Source organism: Phalacrocorax carbo, chromosome 10, assembly GCF_963921805.1.
Source record: "Phalacrocorax carbo chromosome 10, bPhaCar2.1, whole genome shotgun sequence".
NCBI lineage: Eukaryota > Metazoa > Chordata > Aves > Suliformes > Phalacrocoracidae > Phalacrocorax > Phalacrocorax carbo.
In genome coordinates this window covers 12,629,752-12,651,153 of record NC_087522.1, presented here as the reverse complement: position 1 = coordinate 12,651,153, position 21,402 = coordinate 12,629,752, and the positions used below count along the sequence as shown (strand labels likewise).

At 40.1% G+C, this 21,402-nt stretch overlaps 2 protein-coding genes across 3 annotated transcripts in view; one reads left to right on the top strand and one right to left on the bottom strand.

Moving 5' to 3' along the window:
• RMI2 (RecQ mediated genome instability 2) overlaps positions 1-3,429 on the top strand; it is a 30,556-nt gene extending 27,127 nt beyond the window's left edge. For both annotated transcript variants that reach the window (XR_010374667.1, XM_064461925.1), the window contains one exon: positions 2,763-3,429. The gene's annotated coding sequence lies outside the window, so the exon portion shown is untranslated. The remainder of the gene's footprint in view (positions 1-2,762) is intronic.
• The window catches only part of LOC135315238 (uncharacterized), a 110,304-nt gene that overhangs the window by 17,606 nt on the left and 71,296 nt on the right, over positions 1-21,402 (bottom strand). Inside the window, exons 45-59 of the mRNA XM_064462090.1 lie at positions 20,659-20,790; positions 18,977-19,093; positions 17,261-17,476; positions 13,374-13,581; positions 11,960-12,126; positions 10,448-10,560; positions 9,294-9,375; positions 8,027-8,164; positions 7,137-7,299; positions 5,413-5,534; positions 3,833-3,973; positions 2,697-2,810; positions 2,175-2,303; positions 1,528-1,689; positions 266-430 (exon numbers count right to left, since the gene is read on the bottom strand). Of these exons, the coding sequence (XP_064318160.1) occupies positions 266-430; positions 1,528-1,689; positions 2,175-2,303; positions 2,697-2,810; positions 3,833-3,973; positions 5,413-5,534; positions 7,137-7,299; positions 8,027-8,164; positions 9,294-9,375; positions 10,448-10,560; positions 11,960-12,126; positions 13,374-13,581; positions 17,261-17,476; positions 18,977-19,093; positions 20,659-20,790 (2,169 nt within the window). The remainder of the gene's footprint in view (positions 1-265; positions 431-1,527; positions 1,690-2,174; positions 2,304-2,696; positions 2,811-3,832; positions 3,974-5,412; positions 5,535-7,136; positions 7,300-8,026; positions 8,165-9,293; positions 9,376-10,447; positions 10,561-11,959; positions 12,127-13,373; positions 13,582-17,260; positions 17,477-18,976; positions 19,094-20,658; positions 20,791-21,402) is intronic.

Here is a 21,402-nt window from a genome sequence, read left to right as displayed (position 1 = left end):
GATATAAATTTACTATATTTGTCACTGAGCTCTGCAGATAACTAATGTTGGTGCCTTTCTTTCTCTCTTGATCATATTGCATGTATATTGCATAACTGCTCCTTTAAACAGAACAAAAGAAACCAGGAGTATTTTATGTTGCCTGTACTTACCTGCTGTTCTAAAGTCACTGGCTGCACCTGATCAGTTTGGAAGATAGATGGCAGTAGGCCTTTAAAACCCAAAAGCCAAACCCCAGTGCTACTAAAATGAAATCAAAACTCACTTCAATTTCCAAGGAATAGTTCTTCACATCATCTGTACTCTGGTTTTTTAAGGACACTCCAATCAACCCCCCATTTCTCCCATGATCAGCAAGGTGGAATCTGCCCTCTGACTGCAAAATGATGTCATCTTTGTTGAGCTGATGTTTTCCAGAGAAAACAATTACCTAAGCATGAACAAAAAAAGGTGTTCTTCCAAAGAAATGGGCTCTGCATAGAGTAGTAAGAGGTTGTACAATATTAGCATTCTCATGAAATTACACAAAGAAGTAATGAACAAAACTTGTAGTTTCAGAAACCAGCACATCCCTCTTGTCACAGCTCTCTCTTACTTCATTACACCTTCAGTTCCTGTGGTATAACAACAAATGTTCAGTGATTACAGCCTAAGACAAGATGAACAGCTGTAATATAACTATATTTTATTTAAACAAGTCAAATTTTTTTGGTCTTATGCTTCTCAACTACTAGAGGCATTTTGATGTTGAAGAAAAGGATCCAAGAGAATACAGAGGCACCTGATTTTGAAGTAACAGGCACATATATTTTCTGCATTATAAAGAGGGACTAACATATCTTGGGCTTGGAAAGTTCTCACTGGCATCAGAATTTGTCTGTTTTGCATTGCTGCCAGGGTGTGACTGGCTCTGATAGTAAACAAAGAAACCAACTGAGATGTGGTTTAGCCACTGGGAACTGGAAAGAAACCACACTACAAGTTTGAAGTTTTGTGTTTGTTTTGTATATTTATAGGCAACTCTTGGGGTCCAAGGTACGCCTAAGGAAGACCATGGATGGGTCTTCTGTCTATGTGTGTAATATAAAAATAAATGACAACTACAAGGTTACACTAAGGCTCAAAAATGCATCACTACCAGCAGAGCAGCCATAAAAACTAGAAACTTTTACCTACATGGGAAGGAACACACTTTTATTCCTCTCTAGTTTCCTCTTTGATCACTGATGAGCCTGTTTTGATATTCTCCAGAAACATGAAATTAAAAGACCTTTGAGTAAGGAATAGGAAAGAAAAAAACACGGAGGAAGTGGGAATATTAACAACTGTAATAGGACCTATAGAATATACTACAGTGGCAAACAACCTTTTGCCTCAACCCATCAAAAGACACTGTTTATTTATGGTTTTTTAAGTTGTAGAAGTATGGCAATTCTTGTGAAAAGTTGCAGCAGAGGAAAACTGGGTCTCCAAAACAGTAATTACATTTAAAGTGAAGTAGGTTCAATATGGTTATGTGAGACTTACATTTGGAAGGTCACAGAACTCAAAGCTCATATAATTGTCCAGGCAAGACATGTAGTTTGTTTCTATTTTACCCAGAATCTTCTGTTTGGTGCATGGGGTCAGGAAAATATTTTCCAGAACAGCTTCTAACTGAAATTTATCAGGCCACAATAATTGATTTCTCTGCAATGAACCAAGAAAACAAAGTTAAAACATGACAACGGAATCTTAGACATTCCTCCACGCCCAGTCATCCCAGCTCTCAACCTCATCCTGTCCCCGTGCTGGCCTTTTTTATTCTAGTAGCTTCAGGGTTTTAACATAACATTTCCAAAATGTAGCACTTCCACTTCGTAATGTTTTGGCTTATCAGCACAGTTACTGGTCCCCATCCTATGGAATTAACAGCTTTACAAATTTAGGCATGTGAGGCCTCTAGTTTGTAATAACTCATTTTTTTCTTAATTATGCTACATTTAGCTTTCTGCCTATGCAGAGAAATATGTAAAAGGCAAAATGAAATAACGGTATTTCACAGAAAGTGGTGCTCTACAGAAGTTTTCTTAAAATCCTCTCAAAATTACATATAAAAACTAAATAAATTCCCATCTATTAAGAACAGCTTCTATAAAAATGGTGAGTTAACAGATACAACTGCCTTCTCTTACCTCGTAAGTAAAATTGTGTTTGAATTTTTTGTCATCCCAGTTCAGATCTAGATATTCATTAAAAAATGTTGGTCTTTGCTCTAGAGACCCACATGCGTGCAGGTGTTCCATACTTAATACTCTCTGAAGCTGGAAGAGGGAAAAAAATTAAGACACACATATTAGTAATTCTCAAAAAAAATTTGTTTAGTATATACTAGGGTGGTATGCTTTCTGGGCAAAAGCACACCCCTGTGAGAACCCCTGAAAGGTCTATATCCATAAAAGACAGCTTCAATCTCTACCAAGAAACTTAAGGGGTTGACGATTCTGTCCTGAGGGAAAACTGCATCTCAAATACAAATGTGTCTGGCAGCATGAAACAGAATTCTTCAGGCATTTTATTTTTCTTCCGAGACATGAAAAGAAAAGTTTGACTTAAAGGAAAAGGTTTTCATATGATAACAAATGCAGGAAAAAATCATTCTGCGAGACTCAAAACCAGAAATTTAGCTACATCCATCCCTTCTTAAAGACTCATACCTGACCTGAAGAGAGTGTCATACAGCCATTCCAGGCAGTGATGTTCATCTTTGATTTATCCTCCAGAGTCAGTTGGATGCCAGCAGGCTGCCCACCATTCCCTGTGAGCTGCAGCTGAAACCAGAAGAGAGGGATTTGTCCAGTGAAAGCAAAGCTAGAGCTAGCAGAAGAGCCTGCAGAGTGATCTAGCAGAATGATCTCCACCCAGTGGAGAAAAGAAGAAACACAATTAAAACTGCGACAAACAATGTTAAAACTCCATTGGACTGCACGTGGCCTGGAAGCAGAGGGCCTTGGACAAACACACAGGGAAACTGCACTTTTACAACGGAAGCAACAGAAGTCTGTCTTCTCTGAAAGCTGCATTGGGTCCTTCATGCATTGTAATTAATGACACCAGTGGAATAATGACACTACAAAAGAATTTATTGCTCTGAATACAATGCTCGAGACGTATTGACTACTTAGTCAAAAAAACTGAGAGCACTCTGTGGCACCACTGTCAGTACCAAAAAGGCTCCAGATGAACAAACAGAACATTGTACAGTTTGTGCAGCTTATTATTGACCAGAGAGCCTTCAGCCTCGGCAACTGGTGTGGCCTGGCCCACACCATGCATTTTCAGGCAGAAAATATTCTGTAGTCTTTGATCTTGGATGATGACTTGTGGAGTTCTTTCTCTTTTTCCCCATATAGGCTTTGCAAGTTAAAATACAACTGTATTTTAAAGCTTTTCTCGTCTCGCACATTTTTACACCTGTATTGCAATTTCCTATACAGTCCAAAAATTTGTTTCCTCTATGTGGCCTTTTTGTTTTGTGGAATGGGAGTTTGTTCATCACTCGGAGGACAAAATTTGCCTCATTTTCATTGCTAGGCTGGCCCCTTTGGCCACTTTCTGGCTCCTTACCATCCAAAAAGGTCAATGCCAAAACTGCAAGCCAGGTACTGTCAGCAAGTAGCAGTTATACTTAGAAAAGGAAGCAAGGTTTGGACACAAGGAGACGATAGCACTGGGTCCTCTTTACATTTTTCACAGTGATATCTGGTTCTGCCGTTCTTTGGGATGAAAGGTACGCTAGCAGTAAAAACAGTATTACAGCGTTGTATTTTGCAGCCCTTTCTCATGATCTTACCTGCTGGTTGTACTTTCTGCCTCTTCTTTCTGACAGGGAATGGACCTCCAGTTGCTTCAGAGTGTAATTAAATGGGTGGGCAACAGTGGCTCTGTAGTTCAAACGGTCTCTTCCAAACTTCAGAGAAGATGACACTGATACCTGATCCATATCAACGGATGTAAAAGGAACTTGTGAAATAAAACACCTCTCACACGCTGACCTCAAACATACACCCAGTAAGATTTCCCTGTACCTTTTCCCGAGATGAATTATGTGCCTAAGAAAGTCTCTTTTATAGTGAGGCAAATTAATGTTCAAGCGAATACATTCTTGCTACTTGAATTTATTACATGGTACAGCTGAAAGTAAAACCATTCTCTGTATTATTACTAAAATCATGAACCATGCTTAAGTCTGATGAGGCTTGAGTTTGGTCTCATCTTTAGGCACCGTAGGCTCCACTGCCACAGAGTGCTTAGGTGCAGCTTGCAAAGTTGAAGCACAAGAAAAAAACATTTGCAGAATCAGGAACTAAATTCAGTAATGTTGCTGGAAGCAAAATATTTTTGTGGCAATTTAAATAGTGGTGGCATTTAAAGAGTTGTAATTTAAGTAATAATTCAAAAATACATTCTATACAACTTGTAAAGTAAATTTTGGAATTTTAGCACTTTTAAAGAAACTAATTCTAATTCTTTTTGTAGGCACATTTATGTTGCTGTATGGTAACATATTTTACATATTGTTTTTTATCTTTCCTTTATTCAGAAAATAATGTAATACTCAGCCAAGGTGCTGTATTTCAAACACACATATAAAGATGGCATAGGTAGCTGCAAGTCAGTAAGTTTCCCCATTTAACCACTTCTGGAAACCAACAAAGTTCTCCTAGTTCTGTCTTTTTTACTACTCATATTTTTAAAAAATAATGCTGACTTACTTTAAGAAAATAAAAACTGGTTTAAACTGTGCCAAAGTTGTCATTCTCACCAATAAAGAGAAGAGTGAAAGAATGAAATACAGAAGAGCTTCAACTGAATCAGTAATGCTGAAAATGCTAGAGTGCAGTTGTGTCACACGCTTATTTGGGTAAACATAGCATATATCAATGCAACATCCTTTTCAACCTCACAAGAATGCTCACACTTAATCGTTTGCCTTAGATATTCTTTACTTCCCACTAAGCTGCTTTAAGCATGATGTTTGTGCTATTTTTTCCATCTACTCTCAAAAGCTGTCCTAGAGCCTGTTGGGAACGGCCTTTATCCAGTGCTTTGAACCATATGCATTTCATTGCCTTTGATTATCGGGCAAGCTGTGGGGTTACCGCAAACAAGAAAAATCATATGGCCTGAAAATGCTTCCAACAAGAATATCAGCTACTCGTCTTTCATAGTCACAGCCTTTTATACATCCAAGAAGGAGGATAGTTTGCCTCCTTGCATTCCCTGGCTTTCTTAATGTCTTTAAAAAAAAAAACCCACACAACAACAACAAAAAACCCTCACAAACAAGAAACCCAAAAAAACCCCAAACCACTCAAACCACTTGATATTCTTGCAATTCTCCAGACGTTTATTTGCTCTGGGCTGCTGTACCTGGTCCTTTTCATTCCAAATGACAGTAAGATCATCCTGGTGACTGCGTGCTGAATGCTTCACATATAAGTTGACTCTGGCATGCCATGGGAAAGGGATGGCAAGAGGATGGAGAAGTTCCACTATAAGGAAAAAAGCAAGTAAGTTTTCCCTGCCGCAAATCATGATTGTTCATTTTCTGATAAAGAAAAGGACATAGGACATATACTTCCACAAGTAGCAGGGCAACAGTTGGTTCCCAGGGGAAACATGGTCTTCGCTCACACACATGTGCACCTAACCACCAGCCACAATGGCTTTAGTGTGCTGATTTCTGCTGAATATGAAGAAATGTAAATTAAAACAGGAGTCCTTTCTTTACCAGCAAAACAGAAATTACCTGAAATAATCAAAACACCCAAAGCAACTTCCAGCAACAACATCCCGGAAAGCAATCTTTGTGAAGCTGAGATGACCTTACACTGGAAGAGGAAGAGATTACAACTCTCAAACAAGTAAGAGCAGTTTTTTTCTCTATTTTCAGGTAACATAGCCTCAACACAAGGTTTTAGCACCTCAGAGTAGTGGCCAGCACGACCAGTGCTCCCCTGCAGTACCCAGTGCAGTAGAGTAACAGAATTCACTCCTGAAAAAAGTCTCAGAAATAGGTGAGGCTTTATACCTCTGGTGCAGTGCCTGAAAGACAAATCTGAGATGTGGGTGACCTCAAAAGCCTTTCCTTCTCTCAGCTGCGAGAGATTTGCATTTGGTGTCCTCTTCATAGTGAGCAACCCTGACCACTGGATTAGCGGGTATTTGAGGCTGAATCTTCCTCAAGCTACATGTGGACTTGTGGAGCTGGAGCATTTCTGGCTAGCAAGTCCAGGTCTACACCTTACACATGTGGCAACCTCAGCATGGTAAGACCGCAGATCCTATAAAGCTCTTCCCCAACACCTTTACTCCTCCTAGAAGAAAATATGTATGTTTCTTTTCCAGTACTTTCCAAATGGATCCTTAAATCACAGAAATACAGAACCAAGACGCTGATCTACACTGAGGAGTGTAATACTGCTCACACTACATGTAGTCTCCCTGTCTCCCACCAAAGTTGTTTGTTCTCACAAAAAAAATAAACAAACATTCACGGGCACAGAACTATGAACTACATTATTCAAAATGGAACCATCAGGAAGAAGAGAGGGAGAGCCCCACGCATTGTTATTTCTCATTCAAAACACTGCTCTGAATGAAACCAAATGCAGATGTGAACCCCAGTCAGCCACCTGCCAGCTAAGTATCCTCATGCCTTGGCTAGAATGAAAGTAGCTGCAATACTTAACTCTCTTCTCTGTTTACAAATGGTACCTAGTCCAAAACTAGATCCTAGGATTCCTTTGCTCTTCATTAAATATTTAAAATATTCAAAGGCAAATATAAAATGAAACTTCTGAAATTCGTTGTAAAATAACAATAGACATTTTAATTTGTTGATGACTTTTCACTCTAGCCAAACTTTTTCCTGCCACTACTGAAGTTTAAGCTTTAAATTCCACATCCACAAAGCTGAAATAGTGTTCTGATGTGGACATTTCTAATAGCCAGATGTCATTAATTTAAAGCAAATAAGATCTTAGAAGGCCTGTATTGAAACCATTTGAACATGCATTTTGAAATCAGATTTATGTGATTTAGTTTATTTTATAGTGTGCTATCAACACTGGCAAAAGACTCGAGAAACCTACCCTGCACGTCATGACCTCCAGGCAACTTTGGGAAGAGTCCAGTGTAAGTGCCCGTTAACTTTATCTCTTTGCCATCCCACAGAGCAATGTGCCTCAGCATACGTGTTCTGTTGTCTTTTTGGTAAACCATCATAAACACAAGCTGCTTTGGAAGAATTTTTAACTAAAAATAGAAGAGGGGAAACATATTAAATCCCAAGTTCTCTGAAAAGTTAAAAACCTAAGTGTATAATTTTGATACTGTCAAGTCCTACGGAATCTAGCTTAAGCAACGTGTTTTTAAAAGGTCTAGCACAATGATACCCTAATGCCCACTGCTTTTGTATAAGCAGCTGGTTCATTTCTTCTTGACTTAATTTCTACAGTAAGTCATCTTCTCATGTAATAGAACATCCATAAACAACAGAGTATGCTCTTTACAATAGTCTTTGCTTATTATATATTTTGATTTTCTATCCCTTTTTTATCTCACTGAATAATTCTTACATCAAAAGCACCACTATTACAGAATAAATCCAGCAAATGGCGCAAGCAATAATATTTGTGACACCTTTTCTTCCTTATTTAGAAAAAGAAATATGTGTGGTACCTGCATAATAAAATTGGCAATTGGTCAGTTTGTAATATATTATTTTTCTGATTTCCTATATATCCTATATATGTGCATCATCTATAGGAGCAAACAAATATAAAATCAAACAACAGTTCACATCATTGGTCACCCAACTAATCTACAGTCATGCTACTGGAGAAATCAAGGGGAAAACACTTCATAGCAGCTGGAGCCGTATTTGACCTTCCCTGTTTGGCAGCCAGCATCCTGAATGCCATTCTCTATAAACAGGGCCAGTCACAGCTTGCCTTTTGCCATGTGAGCTGATGATACCAACCTGGGACGTTGTCTGTATTATTTCAATTACATTAGTGCAGCTGCTTCCAGTGAAAGTTAGCTTAGCTGTAACATTGAAATCCCCTTTTTCCATCCTGAGGTAGAGGTTGCCTTTTGCTTCACTCATGTCATAGTTTACCTTTTCAAGTTCGGATTTAATTAAAAAAAAAAAAAATAAAGAAAGGAGGGAGGGAGAGAAAGAGAAAATAAACTTCAATATTGTGCTTGCATTCTTTGCACAGTGTGTTATATTATGGTCCTCGGTATCTAAGAGAGATCTGATTTGTCATTTTCTCTTATGTTCACATTCTAGGAGGTACAGCTACAAAATAGCATAAACTGAATAACATGCATAAGAAATTAGTTTTTATGTGATCAGGAGTAATATTGTGTTCACTATTGGGCTCCTCACTACAAGAGGGATATTGAGTTGCTGGAGTGTGTCCAGAGAAGGGCAATGAAGCTGGTGACGGGTCTGGAGAGCAGGACTTATGAGGAGAGGTTGAGGGAACTGGGGGTGTTTAGTCTGGACAGGAGGAGGCTGAGGGGAGACCTTGTTGCTCTCTACAACTACCTGAAAGGAGGTTGTAGCAAGGTGGGGGTTGGTCTCTTCTCCCAAGTTGTTCACAATAGGATGAGAGGAAATGGCTACAAGCTGCATTGGGGAGGTTTAGATTGCATATTAGGAAAACTTTCTTCACTGGAAGAGTGGTCAGGCATTGGAACAGGCTGCCCAGAGAGGTGGTGGAGTCACCATCCCTGGAGGTATTTAGAAGACGTGTAGACGCGGCGCTTCAGGGCATGGTTTAGGAGACATGGTAGTGTTGGGTTGGTGGTTGCACTTGATGATCCGAGAGGTCTTTTCCAACCTTAATGATTCTTTGATTCTAACTGTGCTGCATTTGACTGACCCTATTCGTCTTCCTTGCCAATCCTTGCTGTTGCGTATTTCTGCTCTGCAAACAGCCAATTACCAAAACTGCTTTCTGCCTAGTCTCACTTTTCTTAGTAGCCAGAATAACTAAAAAAGTTCCTGAGAGGAATCTACTAGAAGTCATAATTAATGCAGGTACGTAGAAGCAGAGACAAATGGAATAAATCCTTTCAAGTAAGTTGGGATTCTTAGCATCTTTGACAACAGGAACATCATCAACAACAACAAAAAGGTCAGAGATACTAGTACTAGAAATAATGCAGTTTTACTCCTAAAATATTAGACAAGTCTAATCTGTAGTGCTGTATGTGACAGATAACTTGCAGATAGTTACCTTAGAAGATAGTTCTGATGCGCTGGGGAAGTACTGGAGAAAGAAGGGATGAGTCTGGAGTGCTTTTATATTCAACTCTTCACTAAAGGGAAGAAACGTACTTTTGTTAAACAGTATTTCAGAAAGCCCACTCTCACTAACAGCACAAGTTCATCTGAGTGAGTAATCTCTGACTCTGCCACAACTCTTAGAGTTACAAATTACAGTACCTTCCACTGAACACTTACCTATCTCATATTTTTTGATGCATTCATACAAAGGTAAAGGAGACCAAACAGTAGTGCCATCTCTGACCTCAGTGAAAAATCTGTGTATGCATCCCAGGGACGTAATGTGGCCTGCTAGATCAGAAATTACTTTGGCTAATAATTTACTAGCTGTAGTAAATGCATCAGCTTTTAAAAAATGAGGTAGATATTTTGGAATCTGACTTTGCAAGCATTGTCATGGTTTCCACATTTAGAATTTACAATTATTAGAGAGCTTAACAGAACTTACAAGACTTTTAAGTGCAAAGGTCTTTTGCTAGAAACCTAAGAAATATCTGAAATACCCCAAGGCTGAAAATATTACACCTCTTAAACATCCTCAAAAGCCTACAGGCTTTTAATACACTATACTAAATATTTCTATTTAGAGACTGATTATCAGACTTTTGTGAAGTAAAAATTATTCTATTCTTCTTCATTTCTTTAAAGAACTTCAAAACTCTTTAGAAGACAGAAAAAAAAATAAAGAAGTTAGCACAGCAGATACAGCCATACTGATACCAACTTAGAAAACTGGGTCTCCATAATTTTACAAGGTTCAACTGTGCCAAAAAAATTTAATAAGATTTAAAGTTATTACAATTTAAGGTATATTTTAAAGTATTTTTCTGGCTCAGACCTAGAGCTTTCTGGATTATTTAACTGTCTGCTACTTCAGTGCTGTGGGGGCAAAGAGACAAGCATGCCCCAAACTGCGAGGAGGGGAATCAATCTGCAGCCCTTCATAAACTTCCTGAGGCATACAGACTGTTTGGTGTGACTATGCACTTTACCAAGGATTTATTATCCATTTCACCAGTGCTTTGGTGACTAAGACAATAACTTTGTCCATGGAATCACTGTGGCCTAATGACATTTTTACAAAGCTCAGAATGACCCTTCTACCTTTGCTGGTCTTTTTTCCTCCTGAAGGTAAAGGAGAAGCTTGTGTTTTGTTCATAGGTCAGCCTCAGAGCTCCTTCCATTTCATTTTCAGTCAGGACTTCTTGAATTGTTATCTATGGGGAGAAAAAAATAAACAAATCACACCCCAGAGTTTCTACCCAGCATTTCACTTAAACTGAGCATAATCTCTTGACTGACTGAAAACCATCATCTTGACTGAAGTTTATCTTCCAGACAGGCCTTCCAGATGCTTTCTAGACTTAAACCAAAAGCATCAAGAGATGTTCTTTTTTTTCTGTAAATATGTTTCCATAGCTACTCATGTGTGTTATTGACAAATATCAGCCTTACTTTCAATGTACCCTTATCTGGTTCAAGGCTAGAGCCCCTGGTTCTTGTTTATGTCTCCTCCACTCTTCTTTTTCATATACTGTATAGAAGCTGCCTTTTCTTCTTTTTTTGATGAAACAGATGGAGCTCCACAAATCTTTTACTCCAGGGTATTTTCTTCCTCCTGCAGCTGCTGGCTCCTCTACAGCTTTATCCTGAAACTGCTCAAGAATCCCTCTGGGGCAGATGAGGACTATCTCCCACACTTAAATACCAACATGTGTTTGCCAAAGTCTGTGGGAACAGTCATTTCTGAAATCCCATGATTACACTTGTACATTAATAAGGCATCTAAAGAGTTAGCATCTCTGTTCTTTTTTTTTCACTGAAACATTCAAAGGATAAAAGACATTTCACTAAAGAATAAGGGGGAAGAAGCAGGGGATATATCTAATACCTTATAATAAAGTGTTGGCATTAAATATTCACTTGAAAGACTGACACTTGATATGCAGGTTTAATATTGAGCTGAAGTTTATTTTCATAAAAGTCTGCCTTTGATCTTGCATCCTAGCTACATATCCTCTTATTTGAAGAGAAGGTGGTGAATGACTTGGGTGTGCTGTTCTGTGTACTACCTTCCAAAAGGGAAGGAGACATTTCTACCAATACATCTTTATCCCAAGGGGTGAACCGATACAGCCTTTGTTGAGCCTATCAGGTAGTTTGGAATACAAATCTATTTCTGTTTATTCAACACTGAAATGTTTTAGGTACTTACACTACAAATAGTTTAACCAAGCCAAGGAATTCTTTAGTTACGAAGGACAGCTGTTTTCTACTAAAAGTCCTTTCTATGTTAGTAGGCCATATCAGTTAGAAAGGGACAGTAAGTGAGTGCCTTCTTGAAATTATTAATCCTGAAATCAGGGATTTCAGATACCTGCTGCATTTCCTTGGAAACAGGCAGTTAGCTCTGTACTAAAGTTAAACAAGGATTCAGATAAACTGGATTTATCTGGATTCAGTTAAACAAGGATTCAGATAAACAAGTCACCTCTCATCCACACTTGTAACCTGGAGTAATTTCACTGAGGCCACTGGAAATGCTCTGGATTCATCCTAGTGTAACTCAGATGACAGCTTTAATCAAAGCACAACAAAAGATCTATGGTGTATTACCTTAAGAAAGCAGGGAAGCCCCAGATGATGGAGAAATGATATTGAATGCTTCACCTCAGCCATTATTTCAAATATACCATAGAGCTGAAAGTCTGTGTCAACATCCATAGTCACAGTTATATCTTTATCATCATATTGGATTTCACCGATAGTCTTGGCTTTGTTTTCTAAACAGCAAGGACAAAATAGTGCCATTTTGAGGGGCCCATTTTCAAGGAAATTCAGTATTGCCTGCATAAAATCAATCCGGCCAGCTTTGGGGTTAAGACACTCATCATGATGAAGTCGTCCATTCAGGATGATAAGAGCTTCAGCTGGAGGAGTGCAGATTTTTATGGATGTCCTCGAACATACAAAGTCTTGACTTAACAGAGCTTGTATACCCACATACAAGTGTTAAGTGACAAGTCAGTTCCCAACAGTAATGTTCTTGGGAAAGTTCTGCAGCTAGAGCTGACTAGCTTATACAGCCAACTGTAGCACTTGGCAGACAGTAGCCACTTTTTCTAAAGAGCCCTGAGCTGTTTTGACCTCTCGTGACTCCCTTGGTTCCAGCTACAGCAGACCAACACTGCTCAAACAACACAACTTAACGACCTTTCCCCCATTTTCCTACCAGCTTTTTGTATTTGCAAAAGAAAATACAGAATGCTAAAAGATAAAAATTAGATGAGAGATGTGAAACCCCAAAATTCTTTATAGAGAAAACAAAGTCACAGACATGTATGCAATCATACTGTGACCACTCTGGCAGCTGACCTGAAAGCCACGTGTTGTCTGCTGCATTTTTCAGAATGGGAAGGTGCACTAACATTAGCAGTGATTCAGTGCCTGCTAACCTCAAAATTCCTACTTTTTGGTGCTCTCACAGTTGTTGGGGTTTTTTTTTTCAACACAAATATACACACATATAGGCATTGAAGGTATGTGCCCACAATGTAAATCATCAGTCGAGGGATACACAGGCAGGATTTACATCAGGGCAAGTTTTGAAGACAGACTGGCTTATTCAGGATGGGTCTGTCTCCCCTCCACAGATCAAACAACAAAAGCCATTTATAATTATTTTCAAAACCCACTTTAAACTACACTGGAATTAATATTTTTTTGTGCACTGTGATAAGGTTCTTTGTGTGATATTGGAAAAGACAGTTTCTTATTTTATGCAGCCAATTATCTTGGGGATCACTGGTTGTACCAGATGAGATAGTTCCTGGAATTGAAAAAACAGATGTAATGTAGCTAATAACAGAGGCAGTTTAAGAATGACCATTTTACTTACAAACAAGAAAAAGCCCCTTTTTAGGTACCACCAGCAAATCTTAGTCAGTTTGTAGCTGTTGGAGGAATAGTTGAAACACCCTCAAAGAGCTATTATATAACAAGAAAGCTTCAGGGAATGACAGGTACTTACCTGATTTCTGTAAACTGAGAATCAAGTTGATTGCCTTAGGGTAGCCAGATGCCTCTAGTGCCTCGCTACTATGTACACTTTGGCAAAAGATATCCACTTGGTGGCCAACATAATAGGAGTTTATTATGTACGTGATTGATGTTTCTCCAGCTGCAATGTGCACGTATCTTTCTTGAGTAGTGTTTCTCCCTTGAAAAACCACACCTATCTAAAAAATGACATGTAGATATAAGTTCTTGAAACAACATTTAAATACTATTTAATTTTAAAACAAAAGAAAGATGGAAGTGAAAGAAAGTTCTCTCTGGTCTATGCTTACATCAAAAATCTATCCATTAGCAAAAAAGATCTTAGCCTTTCATTAATCATCTATAACTTTCCAGTATGAAGTCCATTCAATCGGATGAATTTCAAACCACACCAGTCTCATTGATTTATGTCAAATTCTCATCAGGTTCTCTTTTATCCCACAAAAACATGACTCCCTTTATATAAAGGATCCTTGACCCATGCACAATGCCAATGTTTACTGGATAGTAGGTACTCCAATACTTCCCTGAAAATAGCACTTAAAGAAGTCCTTCGTTAAATATAAAATTCCCATTAAAAAACATAGGCGCAATATTCCAATCCCAATGCAACATGCTGGCTCAGGAGTTAGCAGGCCTCGTTGAGAGAACTTTAAACTAGATGCAAAGGGGGAAGGGGATAAAACCAGGCTTGCTAGGGATGAGACTAGGGGTGGCATGCCTGTGTTGGAGAAGAGATCAATAGCTCAACTGAAGTGCATTTACACCAATGCATGCAGCATGGGCAATAAACAGGAGGAGCTGGAAGCCATTGTGTGCCAGGAAAATGATGATGTGGTTGCCATCACAGAAACATGGTGGGATGACTCACACAACTGTAGTGCTGCAATGGATGGCTACAAGCTCTTTAGAAGGGACAGGCAAGGAAGGAGAGGTGGAGGGATAGCCTTGTATGTTAGAGACTGTTTTGACTGTCTAGAACTCAACAACAGTAATGATAAGGTTGAGTGCTTATGGGTAAGGGTCGGGGGAAGGCTAATAAGGCAGATATCCTAGTGGGAGTCTGTTATAGACCACCCAACCAGGATGAGGAGACAGATGAAGTACTCTACAAGCGGTTGGCTGAAGTCTCACAATCTCTAGCCCTTGTTCTCGTGGGAGACTTCAACTTACCAGATATCTGCTGGAAATACAACACAGCAGAGAGAAAGCAGTCTCGGAGGTTCCTGGAGTCTGTGGGAGATAACTTCCTGACGCAGCTGGTAAGTGAGCCAACCAGGGCAGGTGCCCCACTGGACCTGCTGTTTGCGAACAGAGAAGGGCTGGTGGGTGATGTGGTGGTCGGAGGCTGTCTTGGGCTCAGCGAACATGACATGATAGAGTTTTCAGTTCTTGGAGAAGTAAGGAAGGGGTCAGCAAAACCACTACCCTGAACTTCAGAAGGGCAGACTTTGGATTGTTAAGGAATCTGGTTAACAGAGTCCCTTGGGAGCCAGTCCTGAAGGTCAAAGGAGTCCAGGAAGGCTGGATGTTATTAAAGAAGGAAGACTCAGAGGCGCAGGAGCAGGCTGTCCCCTTGTGCCGTAAGTCCATCAGGCAGGGGAGAAGACCAGCTTGGCTGAATAGGGAGCTTTGGCTGGAACTCAAGAAAAAAAAGTGAGCTTACCGCCTTTGGAAGAAGGGGCAGGTGACTCAGGAGGACTACAAGGATGTTGTGAGGTTATGCAGGGAAAAGATTACAAAGGTGAAGGCCCAGCTAGAACTTAAACTGGCCGCTGCCATTAAAGATAACAAAAATGTTTTTATAAATATAATAGTGACAAAAGGAGGGCCAGGGAGAACCTCCCTCCTTTGTTGGATGAGGAAGGTAACTTTGTCATGAAGGAAGAGAAGGCTGACATACTTAATGTTTTCTTTGCCTCAGTCTTTCATAGTCAGACTGGTCATCCTCGGGGTTGTCAGGCCCCTGTGCTGGGAGATGGAGATAGTATGCAGAATGAAGTCCCAGTTGTTGAAGAGGTGGCAGTCACTGACCTGCTCCTTCACCTGGATGTTCACAAGTCCATGTGGCCAGATGGGATCCACCCAAGGATACTGAGGGAGCTGGCAGAGGAGCTTGCCAAGCCACTCTCCATCATTTATCAGCAGTCATGGTCAACCAGGGAGGCCCCAGATGACTGGAAACTAGCGAATGTGACAACCCTCTACAAGAAGGGTCAGAAGGAGGATCCAGGGAACTACAGGCCTGTCAGCCTGACCTCGATGCTGGGAAAGGTCATGGAGCAGATCATCTTGTGCCATTACACGACATGTGCAGGACAACCAGGGGGTCGGGCTCAGCCAGCATGGGTTTATGAAAGGGAGGTCCTGCCTTACTAGCCTGGTCTCCTTCTATGATAAGGTGACCCACTTAGTGGATGAGGGGAAGGCTGTGAACATTGTCTACTTAGACTTTAGTAAGGCCTTTGATAGTGTCTCCCACAGCATTCTCCTGGAGAAGGTGGCTGCTCACGGCTTGGACAAGTGCACTCTGTGCTGGGTTAAAAACTGGCTGGATGGCTGAGCCCAGAGAGTGGTGGTGTATGGAGTCAAATCCGGTTGGCGGCTGGTCACGAGTGGTGCTCCCCAGGGCTCAGTGTTGGGGCCGGTCTTGTTCAATGTCTTCACTGATGATCTGGATGAGGGGATTGAGTGCACCCTCAGTAAGTTCGCAGATGACACCAATCTGGGTGGAAGTGTTGATCTGCTGGAGGGCAGGAAGGCCCTACAGAGGGACCTGGACAGGCTGGATCGTTGGGCCGGAGCCAACGGTATGAGATTCAACAAGGCCAAGTGCTGGATCCTGCACTTCGGTCACAACAACCCCATGCAACGCTACAGGCTGGGGGAAGAGTGGCTGGAGAGCTGCCTGGAGGAAAAGGACCTGGGGGCATTGGCTGACAGCTGCCTGAACATGAGCCAGCAGTGTGCTCAGGTGGCCGAGAAGACCAATGGCATCCTGGCTTGTATGAGGAATAGTGTGGCCAGCAGGAGCAGGGAGGTGATCGTGCCCCTGTACTCGGCACTGGTGAGGCTGCACCTTGAGTACTGTGTTCAGTTTTGGGCCCCTCACTGCAGGAAGGACATTGAGGTGCTGGACCATGCCCAGAGAAGGGCAATGAAGCTAGTGAAGAGTCTAGAGAACAAGTCGGATGAGGAGTGGCTGAGGGAGTTGGGCTTGTTTAGTCTGGAGAAGAGGAGGCTGAGGGGAGACCTTATCGCTCTCTACAACTACCTGAAAGGAGGTTGTAGCGAGGTGGGGGTTGGTCTCTTCTCCCTAGTAACAAGCGATAGGACGAGAGGAAATGGCCTCAAGCTGTGCCGGGGAAGTTTAGGTTGGACATTAGAAAAACTTCTTCACCAAAAGGGTCGTCAGGCACTGGAACAGGCTGCCCAGGGAGGTGGTGGAGTCTCCATCCCTGGAGGTATTTAAAAGAAGGGTAGACGTGGTGCTTGAGGATATAGTTTAGTGGTGGACTCGGCAGTGATAGGTTAGCTGTTGGACTCGATGATCTTAAGGGTCTTTTCTAACCTTAACGATTCTATGATTCTATGCTGAAACTGTTCTGCAGAATTACAATGTCAACAATACACACCATACTAACACTGATCAGAACGGAATAATCTGGTCCAGAAAGCAGTCAAAAAGAAAGTTTCTATTTCAGTAGTTCATGTTTTAACCATGCATAATTTTGAAATATCAGAAGATCTCAGCTTCCATCTGTACCTTACAAAACAGCAGTTTTCATTCAAGCCATGGCCTATTACATTATAACAAAGGACAATAATTTTAAAGGAAGAAAAAAAAAAACAAACTACCTGCAAAGATGATGGGACTCTGGCTTCTAGCAGCCATGGCCACGTATGGTGGAAATTCCCAGTTATGTTGGTAGTTGTTTCGAAGTCCTGGATTTGCCCTTCGAGAACTGTTAGGTGAGCACCATAATGCACTTTCATACTAAAGCTCTTGATCACTTTCAGGTTCAAGATAACCTGTGTGCAACAAAGGCAAATTGTGATAAGGCAGCTTTGTAAAAGTCAAGGTTCTTTCTTCAGTTCAGGCAGTATCATCTCAAGAATGCGTCAAAAAATTAATCTTGTATGGTTTTATAATGGAGCATAGTTGCAGATGTTCCTTTATTTTTCAGTTCAACATTTTAAAATGTGTCCTCCAGTATGGCCAAGATTTAACCCTATCCAAGTTCAGACAGACTAGGCGTACAAGCTAAAATGCACTGCCCTCCTTGTCCAGTGCATGCTGCAAGCTCAGCTGTGGCTCGGGCTGTTCACACATTGGGAGCCAACCTCCAACCTCTTACTCCTACAAAAAGTTCTAGTCCAGCAAGGTAGTCTCCCAACCCCTTGAGAATAAACGGAGCTTCTGGACTCCCCTCACACACAAAGTGAGCATCTGGATTCCCCTCCACCCTGAATTTTAGGGGGAAAAAAACCCAACAAACCCACCAGAAAAAAACATAGAGAAAAAGAGCCCGAAGGAGAGGGAGGAGGGAGACAAAGAAATACAGACATCTTTAAAACAGAAGCAGGCAGCATGACCCATGTATATTGGGACAATATCCAAATCCAGGAAAATCTTATTCCATCAGGAGCATAAGCAGCCATGTGCTTTTCCATCTTCACGCTCCACCTAGACAAACATGTTTCCCAACTTCCTTTCACTTCTGATGGGTTACAGAACTCAGGACTACAATCTGCATGGCAAGAAAGTGACTGATTTGTTACCTGTCTATTACAGAGTGACATTTCATCTTACCACCATTTTGTTTTACCTCTTCTCTGCCTCATCTTATCCCAGCTCTTTCCAAGATAGTCCTTGTATGCACAGGTACAGACTCCTAATGTCCCAGACCATTCATTTTGCATTAAAAAATGTACAGTTTGCACATCCTGCAATATACTTTCATGATTAATACTCCACCATGCTTCAATTTACATATCGAAGGACAGACACACTGCTGCTCTCTCTGGCAACTGAATTAAAGGTATGGAAGGCCCTACTTAAGTAGAGTACAGGTAAAGAAGAGCAGTGGGTCTAGAAATAATTATAAATGAGAATGAAAGCTGAGGTGGTGTGACAACACAGACACCTTATTTCAAAATGATATTTCGTTGACAGTTAGATTGTATTTTAAAACTTTGAGAACAATCTTTCCAGCTTGTACCTGCAATATTAGGTAGATTCTTTATGGTTGTACTTTGCTCCACTCGTTCTATATTTTGTAGCAATAATCTTTTTCTCCTGGCTTTTAAGTATTATGAAGCAACTTTTAATTCTGTGCTATGATCTTATGAAAGATAGCTTAGCAGAATAAAGAGATTATAAAGATGCCAAAGTTAACAACTGAATGAGTAAAATTATACCCGCCTTAACAAAAATTTCACCTAAACAGCAAATGCACAAATACACATCTACACCCTCTGACCTTTGCCATTGGACTTCTACAGCTACTGCTTCCATCACAGCATGATTCCAGGCTGGATTCATGTCTCCCCTTGCATTGCCTGATAACTTACCTGCAACTCAATCCTGTCTTCTATTTGCAAAGTCTTCAGTGCCTCTATGTTATGGGTAAATTTGTAGTGAAGAGACAAAACATCCAGCTTCTGGACAAAGCTCAGTTCTTCTGTAATCTGTTCAGTCCAAATAAAAGAGGACAAAAGTTAACTGTGGCACATTCCTGATATTGTGACAGCTCTGATTAATTGTAATTATTGTACTAATTACACATTAAAGTAAAATTATGAAAACTATGAAAAATATGTGGTGAAGAAATGTCTAATTTTTTATAAGTCACAACTTTGTATTGTAGTAGGGAATATGCTACACCAAGTGAAGACACTTGATAAGAAAGGTTTGATACAATTTGCAAATGGGAGTCAGGGATCATTGCTGATGTCAACTTTGTTGCTAGAAGAGATTGCACAGAAGGAATGGCTGAAAGATACTGCCTTCATTTAAGGCCTTTAAAACCAGACCAGCCCCTGCAGAATATTCCTATAAGGGCCTCATGCACAGCTATTTCAAATGGAAAAACAAGATTTACCAAATCAATTCTCTCACTTTAACATCTATTTCACATCTGACTAATATGGTGGAGACACTTACATGCTTGCTGTTCACACAGAAGTGAATAAGTCTTTTATAGAAGTCACTGTTTTTTTCTGATATCACATCAACTAACATCCTTATAGGAATGCCAATGTCAGCAGCTCCTTGAATGTTATGGGTTAGCACCACATCCAACTCTTGTCTTCCCTGTTAATATTTCACGGCATATATAGCAAAGCATGTGTAGAACCCAAAGCTTGCTGCAATACACAGCTCAGAACAGAAATTTAGCAAATCTGTCTGTCCTTGTTAAATATGTTATACATTTAATACCAATTAGATGTAATTGCATTGAACTTAGGGAAGTTTCACTGGGAAAAAGAAAAAAAATATCACGCCTAACAGATAGGATAAAAAATGCATTTCAGCTAAGAAGGAAAAAGGTGTAAATGTTTCTCTCTGATGAAAAATAATTCCCACTAGCTATCTGTTTCTCTACAGGACAGAAATACACAGAAATTACCAGATATGGCAAGAAAGTGAATGATCAAAAGGAAGAAGATACTTCTCTCTGGGTGTACTCTGCTGCACTGATGACAAGAGAAGCCAAACTTGTAATTGTCAACAGGAAAGCAAGAGATTCACAGCCTTTCTTGTGTTGTTGTCTTACTGAAGAAACAAGCAGCAGTGTCTCAAGTAATTGCTTCCTATTATTTCGCAATGTAAATCACAGCGATCACTCTATAAATCGAATAATTTTCTTGTGCATTGCTGTATACTTTCATGTTGAATGAAAAGTTATATTGGAGTACCAGCTGTACATCTGGAGTGAGGTCAGCATTTGTGGTTTTCATTTCTTATCATACTTACTACATAATATACGGCACATCAAATAGTACAAAATAGAACAATAAAATATATACACCCAAAGAGCATAATAAGGAAATTATTCAGGAAGTGCCACAGCCTGTATCCTATTATGCTATACAACTGTTTTACTGCAGATTACAGGTGCCAGATTTTCAAAGATTTTATTTTTATTTGGGCATTAATTACTAAAGCTTGACTATTTGTTCCCAGTAAGATAGTTTAGAATATGTCAGTCAGTGCTTTAGATATGCAGTCTAACAGTGTGCAGGATACTTACATCAGTGACTTTTAGTATAAGGAGTCCTTGTAATTTACTTTCATCAACAGTGATCAATGTCTGTGAATCTAGGTTCATTTTATCCATCAAAACATAGCCTGAACCATCAATTTTTACTGGTGCTCCAATACCCTGTACAAGGGGGAAAAAAAATCACCACTTTTATACTTACCCGCAGATACACTACACACCTGAAACGTTTTATTCCTAAGTACCTAGCTGTAAATCTAGTATATCAGGCAGCATATCCATAGGATGTTTCAGAAATCCTGAAAGCTTTTTACTACATTTTATACATTTTGTCTTTTTTTTATTTTGAACCTGTCTGATATATTTTTGATAAGCAAGCCAGCATAAACAGCACAGAGGACAATGTGGCAGCTCTTCCTGCTGAAGTGAAGTCAGTTAATTTTCTAAGTTTGGCTTTGCTCTAGTGGTCCAAAGCATCTATAAATCCAGTGAAACCAGACAGTATACATAGGTTTATTGTGGCAGCTCTGTTTTTGGAAGAGGGCAGGTGAATCTCGGCTTTGACTTTGACTTTCATATTGAATCCACAGATCATTCTGTGGTAACATCTCTCTCAAATTTTCCATACAGTTCTCCTGTCCTTTCCATTCCTGCCTATACAGCACTGACTGGTGGGATCTGTGGGAGGCCAAGCACCATGATACCAGGATTTCTAATAGCAATACAAATTTTCAGTATGAAAAGTCAGTGCACAATCCAGCTAAATTTAGAATT